General features: G+C 40.9%; 1 protein-coding gene across 1 annotated transcript; it reads right to left on the reverse strand.

Annotated features, from left to right (window-relative positions):
* Positions 1 to 12,802: 12,802 nt before the first annotated feature.
* Positions 12,803 to 14,424, reverse strand: LOC135487860 (myb-related transcription factor, partner of profilin-like). The gene is made up of 3 exons (XM_064771982.1): positions 14,035 to 14,424; positions 13,408 to 13,625; positions 12,803 to 13,172 (listed from the first exon to the last, which is right to left on the reverse strand). The coding sequence occupies exons 1-3, from the start codon at positions 14,422 to 14,424 to the stop codon at positions 12,803 to 12,805; spliced, it is 978 nt and encodes a 325-aa protein (XP_064628052.1).
* Positions 14,425 to 16,409: the final 1,985 nt, after the last annotated feature.

Consider the following 16,409-nt stretch of genomic DNA (forward strand, 5'->3'; position numbering starts at 1 on the left):
GATTTTATTCAACAGGCGGTAGGTTGTTACAGGCAGGCGTTTCCGACCCGAAGGTGGAAAATCAAATAGCTATCACCATTATATATTGCCATAACAATCGGATGAAGGTTCACTGACGACCAAATCAAGTCAACAGCCGCTCTAGTTATTGCCCGCAGCAGAATTATTAGGAGCGAGAATAACAACACAAGGCCAAACCTTTAGGAGGTTGGCTCCCCGTGCCCTTTCATAAAATTAGAATCTGCGATGAATAATAGTCACTTTTTCACTTCGCGAAAAAAACCGCCTGTCGCCATAATAAACTTAGTGATCAGATTATCGTTTTCTAGGCGACCGATTCTGTACAATGGTTTGTCCTGGCTAAGCAACCACGGGTCTATTGATGCGCCGAGCGGCCGACAGTCCTCCGAGCTCCAGTCCCGGGTTAATTACACAGTGAACATCAACTTGCCGCTAAGGACCAACGTTTTCTCCGACTTCATTCTTATGCATCAGCACCTTCTTTATTAATGGAAGAAATATGTTTTCAATTTTGTGGAAAAAATGTACAAATTAACGCGCCCGCAGTAAAGCCCCGATTGTTCCAGCGCTTTTGAAATAATGTGGTCTCTATTGATTCACTGGGAACGACCCGGTGTTCACCGTGTCTGTCTTTTCCTTCCCAGAGTCAATTGTCAATTGTCTATTTTAATAACTTTTTTAAACTAATAAGAGATAATGATAATCCATGATCTATAACATCATTAAATTTGTCCCAACCTTTTGATTCGTTGGTATTGGGTGGTATTTCACAGGTGGAGAAGACACGTTGAGCATTAGGTGAATCCGAATACACATGAAAAGTACAAGCAAAGATGCAAATTTCTCTGTGCATTAAATGTGACCTCTAAAGCAAATTTGGTACGAGCTATACAATTCTCTTTCCTGCGCCTTAAACGGTATCAAAGCAATTGATGCATGGTTAGCAGTCAGGCGCAGCGGGCCATCAGCAATAGGGTTTCATTTAACTAGCGTATGACACGATGATGTTGGCTAAAACGCTGGTCGTGCGGAATCAACTTTAAATTCTGAATTCACCAAGAAAATATGATTTTCAGAATATTTCAGCAAAACCTGTTATTAATCCAAATGTCCTTTCATTTATAGGGTACGCCATTCGTAAAAACTGGTGGCTCAGGAAAAGTACATGTGCACCGCCGTATTACAGTGCTTATGCATGCAAACTTGCTGAAATGTGGTATGTATAGTATTTATATGTTTGATTACACAACGGCATTCGAAATACTGGATCCACTCACCAATGAGATCCCAAGCCTGACAATACCCGGGTTCTACTACCGCCTCGATGGGTAGAGCCTAAGCTAGTAGGCCTTTCGCAGCCATAAAAGGGGTGGAATATCTTTTCTTCGTTTCTTCCAATTGATCTTTAATTGTAACATGAAAAGTTCCGCAGTAGAGTCATGACTATTCATTACGATTACGTTGTTAACTCTTTAATAGATATCCCACCCCTTTTATGGCTGCGAAAGGCCTATTATTGTGTTTGGCTGTTTAGACTCTACGCATCGAGGCGGTGGTACACACCGGGTATTGTCGGGCTTAAGATCTTATTGGTGAGTGGATCCAGTATATATTCAGTACGTTTTGACGGAATTGGAAATTTTCAAATTCAATTACAACTTCAAAATGTTAAAAGACAGGATAGGCCTTTTATAAGGCATCCTGTTGTTAGGTGGGTCTTACAGTTTAAGGTCAATGCTGCGGTATTACTTATCTTCTTCGAATTCCCTGGATTTTAGGCAATGACAGAAAATGTTATGAAGGCAAGAAGATTTTCAAAAAGGTCTTCGAATTCTTCTTTTAACGTGATTGCACGAGTGTTCCATTTTCCCTGATTTGCAGTTTAAAAATGTGATTAAGGTAGATTCGTGAAAATTAGAAGACGAGCAAGGGTTTTTAATTTCTCTGTCGACCGATAAAGAAAGTAACTTCAAGGTATACATTGTATTCAACAATATTGAACAACCTGGTCTGTCCCCATTTACTGAAAAAAACCCAGATATAAAGCGCATGGAAACGAACAATCATATCTACTTGAAGTCCAATTTTTCTTCACATATTGTGTCAGCTCATTGCCATAACAAGTTAACAATTAATCCAGTCATTTCGTCGCTTCGAAAGCGTATCTCATTACAAGTAATTATACACAAACTAACTTGTCGTGATTATATTAAATAGAAACTTGTATGATGAGAAGAAGTAACCGCCTACGATAATTTAAGTTAAGCATTATGAAACGAACATCAGCATGTTAGGCCACTGACAGTTGATATCATGGATTTCGTCACCGCCCTCACCTTATTTTGAGCCTGTCAAAATAATAGCTCATCACTTTTACGGCACTGAATAAATGATACATGTACTTTTGGCTACTATCAAATTACAATACCCGTCGATTGGGCCAGAGCAACAGAAAAGCACAATTAAATATACGGGGGGGGGAGGTTTTCAGCCTTTTTGATTTAAATATTCCTGTGTTTTTCCGATGGACTTAAAGTTAAGCTTCAAATTTTCAATAGTTTGGCCTAATTTTAATAAATGAGTCTGAACTAATTTCAATAAAGTATAGTTTTTTCACCAGGAAAGTCATGGGTATTACTGACGATGAAAGACGAGAGTTGAAAGAAAACCCTCACCAATTTCCTGCAAAGTGGCAAACGAAAGCCATCAAATTAGATTTCATTGGCCTTAGCTTCAGATCCGAGAGGAGTCGGATTCGAAGTGTCCTTTTTAAAGATCACATAAGACAATAATGTGAAAAGCAACACGGCAATATCATATGAACAATTAGTCTCTTGACTTCCTTTGAGTGGGTTGATTTGTGTGCTTGCTTCTCTGACTTTGTATAAAGTCGCTCTTATGTGATATTAAATAACTTTTTCTAATAACCCTGTAATAAATAGCAACCAATTGTTGCTGTTCTAATGGTCCTGGTCCCAGGCGATAGTTTGCCGGCGGCACATTGTTCCTGGGTACTTTTGAGTAGCAGGCGTTTTGAGGGGTTTGTTTAAGAAATAATGTCCCTCATTATGAAACTTCGGCTTTGATTTTCTTGGGATTTCGTATAACAGTTTCACACGTTTTCGTAGAGTAACGCGTGCTCAGACAACAGGGGTCTCACACTGAGATATAGGCCATACAATGCTAAATTAGCTTGGAAGGAAATGAAAGCGAGATGAGGGGAGAGAGATAGTTGTCGGCACACAGCAACGTATTGTAAGAGGTGTCATACAAAGGGATGCTATTAGGGGGTCCCGGTTCTTACGCCTCTATTATATTCTAAGATGCTTTGTTAAGCGCGACAGAGGTCTTTAAAACACTTTCAACGTCACATTAAGGTGATTACGCCGTGACCTGCGCCTAAGAGTGCGACAGCATCTTCATAGAGACCCAGTGCACCTTTTTAAGTTCACGAAAAAGAAATTAGACGACGTAATTCTGGAAGTTCGCGAGTTCATTAGGGGCATCGCAGTTCTTCTGTGTCCTCTGACGGCTCTGAAATAATGTGGAATATACTGAAGTACCGTGCTTAAAGATTCAGACAACAGTAAGAAAAGAAAAAACTTGAAATATTGGCTATTCATGCAGGGACGTTTATTTACTTGTGAGAAATCAACTCTAGCGCTTTCAGCAGAGTGGCGCTCAAATAATAGACCGTTTTATCATTATATTAGGGCTTCTTATATCATATCAATTGTGACAAAGTCTGCTGTATCTATAGTTTTGCAACTATTTTTCATGGCTATGTCAAAATGTTTTTCATGGCTATATCCAAATATTGCTCATGTTTTTGTCAAAATATTTTTCATGCCTGTATACTGTCTACGGATTACAATGAATGAGCTTCTTCCCAATACAATCTCATTAATATCTTGTACATTCATACCAACGGAAACACCACTACAAAATCGAGTTGCAGAATATTACATGTCACAGCAGCTTACATATTTCGAGCGGATCATGATCAAAAGAAAAAAGTCATTATATTTTGGAGAAATATCTCGAAACTTCGGAACCCCATCCTCTTTAACTGATTTATTAGTTATTATCAAGCTGATAATAAAAAAGTATTTAAATGAGGTTTTAAAACCCCTCAAAGACATGCGAGTACCCAATATCACGCCCTTGCCCGGCATAGAATTTTGTACGAAATGTTATGTATCTCTTTTAACTTTAAGAGTTCAAAGCTACCGTTAGTTTAATTCAAAAGTCTTGGTTATATATCTTTTTTACAGCGAACTAATAAGTATTACTATCTAAGTTCAGGAAAAGCTAGGCCGATCTTTTGAAAAAGACGTTTTGAAAGTTCCATTCTTATATCTATTAACCCGTGTGTTGCGTTTTGTTGTGACACACTAAATGGTTCAATGCCAAGACTACTGAACCAACCTACAACACAGCATATCATATGCATGGTATTGGAAAAAAAGAGGAGAATTTTCACTCGTGAATGGTAAGCAGGTAAAAATTCGAATATTTAAGGGGATTTTCCTTTTTTCCAAAATGTTTTTTTTACAAGTGCAAAACAATACACGTTATGTAGACTAATTAATACGTTTTGTAACTGGTTTGGAAAAAGCATGTTCATTTAATATCTTTTCCGAACAAGGTCGATTTGAATAGGTTAAACCGGAAATAATGGAGTTTCTTAAAATATATACCACATGATTTCTTGGTATCCAAGATTAAGCAGCTGTAGGCTGGGAGACTTCCCGGCTCGTTCAATTGAGCGGGCACAGTATACGTATAAAAGGAATGTGACAGTGAAACTTGAGGGTATTGTTTTATACCCCCCAGATCGACCAGACCGTCCCCGGACACGGAGTAGAGACGTGAGAGGCAAAAGCTGACAGTAGTCGCCCGCAACGTGTTGCTTTGTTTGATGAATGCACAGCCATGAATTTCTTAAGACACTGCCTGCAAATACAAGTGAAAATTCTCATCGTGTCGACTTGTTGTTGCATTCAAACCAGGTGCTTCTTTGTTGAAGGACGGATGCAGTGCAAGAACCTTTGACTCGGCTGGGGCAGCTCCCCTCCACTGCTAGTCCGGTGAACACAATACGTCACGCGTGAGCAGCGCACGACTTAACCTCAATCAGACTATTAGTAAATAATTGAAAAATAAGCTTGTGAGATTTTAATAGATGCCTCTGGCACTGAGATGCCCTGCGCGTGTAAGCGAGTCAACATAAGTTGTTTGTTTTACATGTGAAGGGGACATCGGCGCACCATATCCAATATGGGCGTTTAGAATTTGCGTTACGCGAACGAGCGGCGCACGCCGAACGATCAGCCCATCACTATTAGCCTTAGATGAAGATTTAATTATTTGGTAACGAGAAAAAGCGGCCATCTCACAGCCTGTCTGAAACATATGTTTGGTGGAGTCAATCTTCACACACCCCTTTATGCAATCAGACCGGCGGGTTTAGACATCTATGGACAAGTTTAGAAAAAACGCCGCTTTTGACAATACTTCCTCTAAGTAACTCCCCGGGCTCGTGCACTGCGCTTCACTCCTAATGAATCGGAGCTGGCCAATTTAGAGAATGGGTCGAGCCCTCTGGTATGATGGGCGGTGACCAGCTTATAACAGTTACCGATTAGCTGGGACAAATTAGACAACAAGCGGGGATCAAAGTACCTCGATAATGGCTAGTTAACGCCAACTGGATGGTTCTCATGATATTTCTATTCATATCAATTTATACTGATGATAGCAGTGCTGGTTTCCTTTGCTGACATTTTAAAATCGGTCTACTTTGTAATTTTTCCGAGTTTCCTTGTGTAGCCCTGACGTGTATCCCTGTTTGTCAATGTTTTCGTTCGGAAAATTATTTCGTCACAAGCAGAGAAAAGTTAAATGATGTAGACATATTTTGATTTCGTCAGGACTGAGGTCGCTTGGTGATGTCACTTGACCTCTGAGTCATGCGGTCATAGGGGCCCCCGTCCATATTCATGGCTGGCTGGTTTCTCCTTTATTTAAACGGCGCTGTCATTGACTGTACATGGATATGCATGTAGAATCCAATGCAGGGCTTACCTTTACGATAAAGTCCTCATCGCGAAGAATGGTATGTAAGCTATGTCACAAAGAAATGCAAAGCTTATAGCAGGGAAAATGTTTTCAATGAAAAATCGAAATAAAAAAAGGGTTGAATTAAGTTTTTAAAGGCGGATTACATGATAAAGAGGTAACGAGGCCGACTGGAACTTCAGATTGCTAAAGACAAATGTTAGAGTGGTCCGAGAATAATTTTTTTCCTTTAAGTTATTTGACCAAAATATCCAGACTGAGAACTCCAGTGATTTTGTAATTCATATTCAAAGAGACCACTAGCGGAAAATCACCAAGACGTGTTCAAAGCCATGAAAGTCGACCTACGTTTTTTAAACCGAGGTTCCTTGTATCTGGTGTCTATGCTAGGGCAAAGACCCCACCAAGTGAAAAACATGAGTAGCTTGCGTGGACTCCCCCTCCTTGACCGAAGGCCCTGGACATAATAGTCAATGATGACTGCGTCCCAGTAAATGGAAGAAGAAAAGAAGAAAGTCAAGGCCATCGTGAAATGTCAAGGTTAACATGGGAACAAAGTTCTACATTTGCAAAATCTAACATCCAGATAATAAACTTTGATAACTCAAGAGTTTTTCTGGGCCTCTCTGGAAACCCCCTAAGCACCACGACTGTTGGTGGGCCAACGAAAGAACGTAAAAAGAGGACAGGCTTTGGGCGTGGCAGTATTCAAAAACGAGAACAATAATGAGATGATTGATTTTCTTTTTGTCCTTTAGTCAATTTGATTGTTTTATTGTTTCTCGTCATACTGTTTCATTGCCTTTCTGACAACAGACAATGCGATACCCATCGTCAAAAATGCCAACTCGTTCTCATTCTTGATCTAAATCTTATCCACTCTACTTTCTATGCACACAACTTCTCATGATACGCAAATTAATACGATGATCTACTGTTTTAGGACTACCCGATACAAGGACCTGACAGATCAATAACAATGATGGCTTTTCTGATAAAAACACTTCTATCGGCACAACAATGCACCATATCTCAGCTTTATGCTATTTAACAATTGTCAATTGCGACATGAAGAAGAGGAGCCCATAATAGGTACGTATTACTCAAAATGAAAAAATAAATAAATTTCATTAGTAATGGCAGGACTTGATAAAGACTAGTCATGGTTTGATATGAGGAAACGAAGCATTCTTGTTAATCGAGTACGCACATCGCATCAAAGATATCATTCTGGACCAACGTGATAGTTAGTTCAAGACATCGACGATATTGGCATTGTTGTACATCTTACACCAGTTACTACAAAGACGTATTTTGTATGAACATGATAAACGATTTATATTAGAATCTAATAATAATCATATTAAGACGCTGAATCACGCCCGCGTTGCACACCTAGCCGTTCCATACTGGCTATGGTGGTGGGGCTTACTGGAAGGTGATGTTATAACGGATAATGTCGAAGCCGACGCATAATTTCGAAACATTTTCATCAACGCGTATTGTCCTGACTTTCATCATACTTACTCTAGTCCCGGTTGTAAGAAACCTCACAAATGAGAAAACTATAAATTCTGCCCGACTTTTTGTTATGTATTGGTGTTGAATATTTTTTTGTGCAAACTGGCCTATAAGGAATGTCTGAAAACCGAGTTGGTGTTGGCCCACGTTGCTGTCAGTGGCATGTTCATTTCGCGCCTCTTCCGATATTGAGTCTGGTCAGTTAGGCCCGGATAGTTAGGAACCTTACAGACCATGAAATCGAATATACATTGACGGTGAAAATTGGGGGTTTTCGCAACCACCCTGGTCCGTCTGCAATGCAGTACTTTTGGATGATTTACGTCCGCAATGTGGCCAATGGCGGAGGGAATCCGTTGACGGAACGTTGCTGTCCGGGTTTAGGGCAGGTAAAAATCATCTTTCTCGTAGAAACTTTTCTGAAAACGACTTGTCACATAATGTTATGGTGACCTCATCCCAAACAGGATGGATAAACCAAGAGAAATAGAGCATTGGCTTGATGATGTGTTTCGTCCCCATGTGGAGGTAGAAAACAGTGAGCAGTTCCTCATTCTCGTGGCAGATATGGGGTGTTTGGACATGCAGTGACAGAAACTGGTGGAATTATTGATTTCATTCCGGCCGGATGTACATCCATCGCTCAACCACTGGATGTAACCGTAAGGAAGTCATTTACGTCAGCCAGGCTTGGGTTGCTAGTGAAGCATCAGATATCGAGAACGGTTATGAAGTGGCCTTTCATGACAGGGAGCATGATTTGGGGCCACTGCCAATGGTTGAAGGGGAATGGGACGATGATATTTTGTTCGTGGATGGAAGAAGAACTCGGCCTAGGTGGCAGCTTAGCAGAAAAGGGGTTGCAGTTGTCTTGGGACACCCAGTATGAATCAGTGTTGTAAGATTATGATCCTTTCATCAACAAAATCTTGAAATGATAATTCATACGAGTGCTCATGTTTGTTTCATAAAGCCGACCAGGCCGCGCTAATCCATGCATGGTACGCCAATTCAAACCCTTGCGCTGCCGCCCATTGATCACGTCCTGAGGAAGGTGCTCCAATCAGGAATCATGAAGAGTGATCGTACTATTATTTTGAATGAATAATGAAGCAACCTACGTGGGCGGAGTCATATGGCGTCTTAGGACCGAGACTAGAGTATGTCCAAAACAACCGATAGTTTAGAAATTTACGCATGATAGCTAACGAATAACGTTAAAACTTTTTCTGATGCTTAATGTAGAAAATTTGTTGTGAATGTGAGTGAAAACGTGCAGTGTAAGGGACGTACCGGTGTCGGACATTGTACAAGTAATTTGGTAAAACAGAAAGCGTCTTATACAAAAGCCATATGGCGTCCACGCGATGCCGAATCTTCATCAGAGGATAGGTATAAGTGGTTGGTAGAGGATTAGGATAAATGATACATTCCAATTAACAGCGGTTTTGTTGAAACTGCGGCGGCTTTCGCCTCCCGCGTTTGCCAGTTTTGCATTTGAAAGTTCACCGCAACGGCCAGCCGCTGAGGTTTCCCGCTGAAGTAGAATCAGTCATTTATGTGCAAAAACGCATTGGAATAAAACACCTCTCTTACGACTGAACAAAATACGATTCTATGATCCTTGGAAACAAGCAGTCTTTTAAAAAGACTGAAGGGGTGGTTCGAATTGTGGGCAGGGGCTGAAGTTTTGCAAAGTGGGAAGGGGCTGAAGGGGACAGGAGTTGTGACAGGACAGATAATCGAATATTGGAAGAAGTCTGGTCCTTGTCCTTCTGTACATACACCATGTGCCATGTGCTGCGATTATATCATTACACTCAAGAAGATTTGCTAAAACACTCTAACTGGTATCCTTACCTGTTTGCTGGCAGTCTTATAGTTTGCTTCCTACTGCAAGTGACTCCATTGGGCTTACTGGACTTTGCGCAACGAAACGAAACGAGCGAAATGGGGGAGCGACCATTATGTTTTACCCCGGTACGTCAAGTTCGATACATGGTGTCAGTCACCAGTGAGTGATGACCCACATCCACCCAGGCAGCTGAGACACATGTCTTGTTGGACATGCCTACCGATTTTTACTAAATAAAAGCATAACTTCACTTCACACTTTTCGGGGTTGAAAATGTACTCACGTAAATCACCAAAATTACATGCCAAATTCGCACATGACATGTTATTCCTCAAAGCTTGGAAGCTCAAATGTGTGAATGTAATGTATGCGCGTAATGTATACTCTCGCAAGCGAATAGTTTTGATCGTCGGTTTTTGATACGAATCATTTCCTGTATGGCCGTTACAAGCCGTTGTCTGAATATGATGTGAACCTGTTTACCGTTCAATGCTGCCCCCTGTGACGCTGTACCCGCAAATGTTCAATGAACAAAATGCTGATAATGACTTACACGGCTTGTTCGCATCGTAAACATAGTGGTACCCGGGTTAACTGTCTTTGCGTTTGGCCTGATTTTACAACGATTACTCCCCATGTAACCACGATCTAGGATGGACAGGCTGTGTATTATGAATAGGAAAAGACACCTAGGGACCGTTGCGTAGAATACTTTTTTGGCGAAATATTGCGCAAAGTCCAGTAAGCCACTCCATTGTATGATCAGCAGTGGGAGGCAGTTGAAATAATGCATTTTCCCGAACTTGATTGCGCTGATTGACTGTATTAATACGCTATACCTAGGCGATGTAGGGAACAAAATGGGCAAATAGATGTGTTTATTCAGCTGGTGATTGTGGCCAATCAAGCTAAGATTAATCTGAGGGATCTAGGCAGAATAGCATTGTCTTTTTGGACGTTACAAACATGAGAACTAATTTGTTCATGCAGATGCATACACGGGACTACAAAACAGTAAAAATAAACATACCGGCACTGATGGTGGTTCACAATCGGACCACCAAAAAGCATCTGTTTAATAGCTGATGTAGACCGTAATTGTCCAACGCTTGCTGACGCTATCCGAATACCCACCCTAATTTCCAGCTATGTTGTCGCTGCGTCAGTTCCTAAACAAGCGCAGCACTCGGCGAAAGCAAGGTTACCCATTTAAGTTAAAATATCTAACTTACACGGGATATAACTGACTGCAAAACGGAACAGTCAGTTTCTTTGGAATAGAAAATCGTAAGTTCTAATTCGTACGAGTCATTCCCAAAGAGCGGATGCAGAAGGCTCACACATGTCAATTGAACATGTCATGTCATGTCATGTCATGAATCTAAATCTATGCACGAACATGATCGTGACAAGTGACATTCGACAAGGTAAGCGTGACATGTGACATCGAAAATCCTATGTAAACACGGTATTGGTGTTAAGTAATGTAAGAATGGCGTCGTACTTGTGAAACGTGCAGTGTTATTTCAGCCCCACAGGAACTATGTCGTCTATTGTGTCAATGTGGTCATTGTCTTACAGATGGCACCAGAGCAACTAATTTTCATCGGAGAAAACCAAGTTTTTAATTAAACCAAGTTTTTAATGAAACCAGGGGCCTGATTCACAAAGTACTCTCAGGGACTTACGGGCCCGTAACATACTCTTAGATAACACTTAAGGAGTTAAGTGGTATTCACAAAAGACCCTTAAAATTACGCAAATACATAGTGTAATCGTAACTCTACGTGAGGTACTGGACCCATCTTAGTGTACACTTAGGCAACGCGCGCTAGAATGGCGGCTGTAGTATTTGCTGAAGAAGACGTCAGACGAGCTCTCCGTCGGGAACGGGTTTTTCGGGATAGGTTGCACCCTCTTGATGAATATGACGACGTCGATTTGTTCAAACGGTACAGGATGTATCGGCCCATGCTGCTGGAACTGATTGACTTACTCGAAGAAGATGTTGCGCATCCTACTCGGCGGTCTCATGCGCTTCCATGCTCACTTCAGGTTCTGACTGCCGTCCGCTATTATGCTACAGGTTCTCTGCAACTGCTAAACGGTGATGCCAGTCACATCAGCCAACCTAGTGTCTCGGGTTGTTTCACGAGTTTCTACGGCACTGGTGAGAAAGGCACAGCAATTCCTTTCATTCCCTCAGCCGGATGCCCAGGAACGTATTATTGAGGGTTTCTACAGCGAACGACGCAGAATACCAAATGTAATTGGATGCGTAGATGGTAGTCTTATTAATATCAAGACACCATCGGTGCACGAGGAGGCTTACGTGTCAAGGAAGGGTTTTCATGCACTTAACATGCAAGGCGTATCCACCCATGATTTCAAGTTTACGAACATTGTTGCACGCTGGCCAGGTTCAACGCATGATGCATTCATTTGGAGCCATTGCGAGCTCAACCGTGAAATGCAAAATGGGTTCGCACATGGTAGATATCTCCTGGGAGACAAAGCCTACCCGCTTCGACCTTGGCTCCTTACTCCTACTCGACGCCCACAAGATGCAGCAGAGGAACGCTTCAATGCCCACCATCGCAGAGCTCGCCAGGTGATCGAAGGAACATTTGGAAAATGGAAAATGAGATGGCTTTGTCTCAATAGGAAAGGTAATTTAGCAAAGCGATACTATACTCTAAACCCCGTGTATTTTGACAGCCATAAAAGTTATTTTTAATGTTTAGGAATTCACGTCCTTTAAATTGGCCGTTTTTGTACAAACTGTTGCCGTGAAAGTTGACCGACTGAGTGAACAATGTTGTGCATTTTCCCGTTGATGCAAATATTTTCAATTTCAGTCTGTACAATGCGGTTCAAGCCAGAGAAGTGCTGCAAAGTCGTGGTGGCGACAGCATTGCTACATAATTTTTGCGAAGAGCGTGGTGTTCCACTCCCCGATCATGTGCCTTTGAATCTCGACGACAACCCTGATGATGATGTAAATCCTCCACTCCGGGTGGCTGATGATGCAGATGGTGAAAGAATTCGAGCAGCTATAATAAGGGAGCATTTCTGGAATTAAGGTAATAAGAAACAAAATTTCTTCTTTAGTGAATTTAATTAAATCCCGCCAACAAATGTCTTTCTTAGACTTTTTCTTCTTACATGTAGTCTCAATTTGAAATCAAAACGTTACGATGACTGAACTTTCAAACAACATCAATACATTTCATGATTATATTAAATTTCAAAAGTCAGCTGCAGTAAGGATATAAGAACACATGTTCTGCAGAGATGCTGCTGAATGATTTCCATTCAACAACCTCAGTCCTTTTTAGGAAGGTTCAGTTTGAATTTCAGTTTCTCAAAAACACCAAAGCTGTCACGTGTTTGATTCCTCTGTCGTGTAGGAGTGGGTGGCTTATCTTCCTGCTCTTGTTTTCCCTGCGACACTAGTATCTCCAACAACTTTACTGCCCTTTCTGTCATGGATGAGCGTTTCTTTTCTAACTTCAGTCGTTTTCTGTCAACTTTCAGTCGTTTCTTCTCGATCACCAGTCGTTTTTTTTCAATTTCCAGAAGTTCGGAAGTTGGCGTCGTTGTGGTTGCCTTTGGTTCCACTGCCGAAACGGTTGCAGCCTCTGCTTTACTCGATCTGACCGACTGGACAACCTTCATCTTGGCTCGTTTTGGACTGAAAAAAATTGTGTAAATTTATTCAGAAACCTAGCTGACGTCCAATATTTTGACTTTAATTTTGTACTTGACTTTGTAAAATGGGTGCGGTATGGCTTCACTACCAATCTAGACCTGTCACATGCTATTTGGAGTTTGTATTTCATTAATAAAGCATTATGTTAAGTTAAAGTAGTCGTGTTGGATGTGGTGGCTTGCAATTTCCTTTTTATTCAAATATACATTGTACTTACCAATATGGCCGCGGTGGTGTTGGGCTTCTTGGCCAGTCAAAGGATTGTTGCATTTTTCCCCTAAAGTTCGATTTCGACGGAAACATAAAGCTGGCAGGAGGTGTTGGGCTTCGGATGACGTCATTATCATCATCATCATCATCACCATCATTATCATCAACCACTGCCAATTCTTCCCGTGGTGGCCTCGTAGCTTTGGAGGATGGCTTGCTGATACCCTGAAATGTCGTTCACAAAATTAGACTTGGGCTTCAACAACGGAAAAGCCATATACATGTATAGACAACACTACATTTGACATTTTCTCGTGCTGAAAAACATTAGAAGTGGAAAAACGCCTTAAGGTATCGGGGTAATCAACACATGTCAAACTTAATGTTAGTATTTTTTATCGGGCGGACTCAAGCCCCTCCCCCATTATGAACTAAGCAACATATCAAATTCACGCCCTCATATTCGGGAAAAAATTATTTAGCTACCTACATGTATCAAAGCATTGTGCCTCTAGAGCCAGACCATTTATTGCTCTTAGTAATGATAGAGAATAGCTAAAGCCTTTTCATAGGCCTATTGAAGGATGTATGAACACGCTTACTTACTTTACGTATTTTCCCTTTACGTATCTACCCCACCTTCAAGGCCACACACAAGATCTACACCCAGCAAGCCAATGATCTTCTCTTCTGTATCGTTTAAACCATCACCACTATTCTCGCCGTCATCAGAAAATGGAACATTTCCTGTCACCTGCCTCTTTTTCATTTCTTCATACCCCTTCTTTTTTGCCTTTTGCTTCAAGTCCTCCCACTTCTTCTTCACTTCTTCTCTCGTCCGGATGCATGGTGCAATTGAACATATCTTCTTGGTAATCGTGTCCCATGCAGCTTGTTTTCGTTGTAAACTAATCGTGTCACTGAATTTGCCAGAAATCACTTTGTAATGCTGTTGCACCAGGTCAGTGAGTTTGTCGATTTCCTTCGAGGAGAAATTGGTTTTTCTAGGGCGTTTTTGGGCCATTGTAGGTGGAAAACGATGTTAGAATGCAACGAAGAAGTCTTCTGTACTGCCATGCAAACCCTAAAGGTGCGGCTCCACATGACAGTAAACTGTCGACAGTAATTGAAAAACTGTCGACAGAAAACTATCCATAGCCCTATGAAGAAAAAATCGCAGATAGTCACTGTCTGCGAGCTCTGGAAACGAGCGAGATAGTTTCTATCGAAAGCAACTGTCGTAAGGGCCATCCACGTACGGTGGTTTTGTATGATAGTTTCTGTCTGACAGCCGTATTTACCTTCCACGTGGCTGTCTTCATTCAGCATGTTGCCAGCAAGAAGGAAACAAGTCGCCGCGGCGATTGTGGTTTACATGACACTGCGTGAGCGGAGGCAAAAGAGGAGGCACAAGCTTTGGGTACATGAATGGTTTCTTAGAAGGGAGCAACACGGTGCATACCACTGCCTCCTACGGGAGCTGAGATTGGAAGATTCGAGTCGTCTCAACAATTTTTTGAGACTCTCCGCAGTTGACTTCGAGGAGCTTGCAGTGCTTGTTGGACCCAGGATCCACAAACAGGACACGTGTATTCGGCCTGCAATTCCGGTGAGGGAGCGCCTTGCCGTGACTTTGAGCTTTCTGGCAACTGGTGAGTATGCTTATTTCCCCACTATCTCATGAATAGAGCACGTACATGAGGTACTGCACTGAGGGATTTCAGCAGAAGAAATAGGTAAAAAGGTGATAACTTTCCAAATATTGCTTTATTTCACGGTTTATTTCCCAATAAACAAACCAGACACAGTTCCACTGACATAACTGAAATTCAATGAATAACCGGTAATATGAAGTTCCATTTATGTCATTATTTTATTCACTTCTGTCACATCAGATGTTATAAAACATCTCGGATAAATTTTATAAACATCTGTGCTGGGTTGTACAAACAACGTTAGCAGATAACATTGCGTTAACACAGATTGGCGTTATCTTTCCGAGACCAACCATGGCAAAACTGGAAGTAACAACTGAATTGACTTTTGCAGGATGTAACCCCTGCTATCGAAGTTCTAGATGGCAGATTAAAATTTGGTATCAATCCTTCAAGTGAGACAGGACTAGTGTGAGAAAGATAACGTCAGTTTGGCTTAACTCCACGTTATCTGTTAACGTTGTTTGAACAACTGAATGTTAAATAATTAATTTTGTCTTGGTGATTTAAAATTACCAGTGAGATGTTTTAAAAACATATGATATTTGATAAACATCTGATGTGATATAAATCGAATAATTATGACATGAAGAACTTCATAAATGAAGGCCATGTAAATTCTTAAACTTTCCTTTTTATTTCTAAATTCAGGCGATTCATTCGTCAGCCTGATGTATTTCTTCCGTATATCTGCCGTAACGATATCCCGTATTGTGTCTGAAGTGTGCAAAGCCATTTACGAGGCACTCAAGGAGGAATTCCTGAAGGCAAGTCGGTACCACTGAATCGTATGACCGGCGGCCACGGCAGTGTTCTCTGGAGTTGAATTCATGTCATAATTATTTGATTTATATCAAATCAGATTAGATGTTTGATAACTCTTTTCGGTGAGATGATTATTAAATATCCGACAGATAATTTTAAAATATCGCCCACATTTTGTTTGAATTCCCAGGGAATATGAAAGCACGGTTGCGATTGGTTGGTAATTTTTGGAAAGTAACGAAGGCATTCGGGATCATACGGAGTTTGCCGAGATGAAATGAGATTTTTTAATATATAAGATGTTTTATAAACATCTCAATGGGACGATTTAAAATCATCTGATGTTTTAAATTTATCTGATAATTTTAAATCATCTGGACAGAATATAATTATTTAACATCAGATCTATATATATGTATGTTTATTCGTACATCAAAAGAGTACACTTCTTAACCTAGTGCATAATGGTGCAGTGCATTTACAATAGGTAATGTCTCGAGATGTTTTATAATATCTCATGTGATAGAAT

Source organism: Lineus longissimus, chromosome 5, assembly GCF_910592395.1.
Source record: "Lineus longissimus chromosome 5, tnLinLong1.2, whole genome shotgun sequence".
Taxonomy (NCBI): Eukaryota; Metazoa; Nemertea; class Pilidiophora; order Heteronemertea; family Lineidae; genus Lineus; species Lineus longissimus.

Excerpts from the sequence above, each read along its gene's own strand:
- LOC135487860 (XM_064771982.1), bottom strand. The coding sequence starts at position 14,424 with ATGGCCCAAAAACGCCCTAGAAAAACCAATTTCTCCTCGAAGGAAATC. Across the intron at positions 13,626-14,034 it reads TGTGTGGCCTTGAAGGTGGG|GGTATCAGCAAGCCATCCTC; the intron begins GTAGATACGTAA and ends ACGACATTTCAG. Across the intron at positions 13,173-13,407 it reads ACACCACCGCGGCCATATTG|TCCAAAACGAGCCAAGATGA; the intron begins GTAAGTACAATG and ends AATTTTTTTCAG.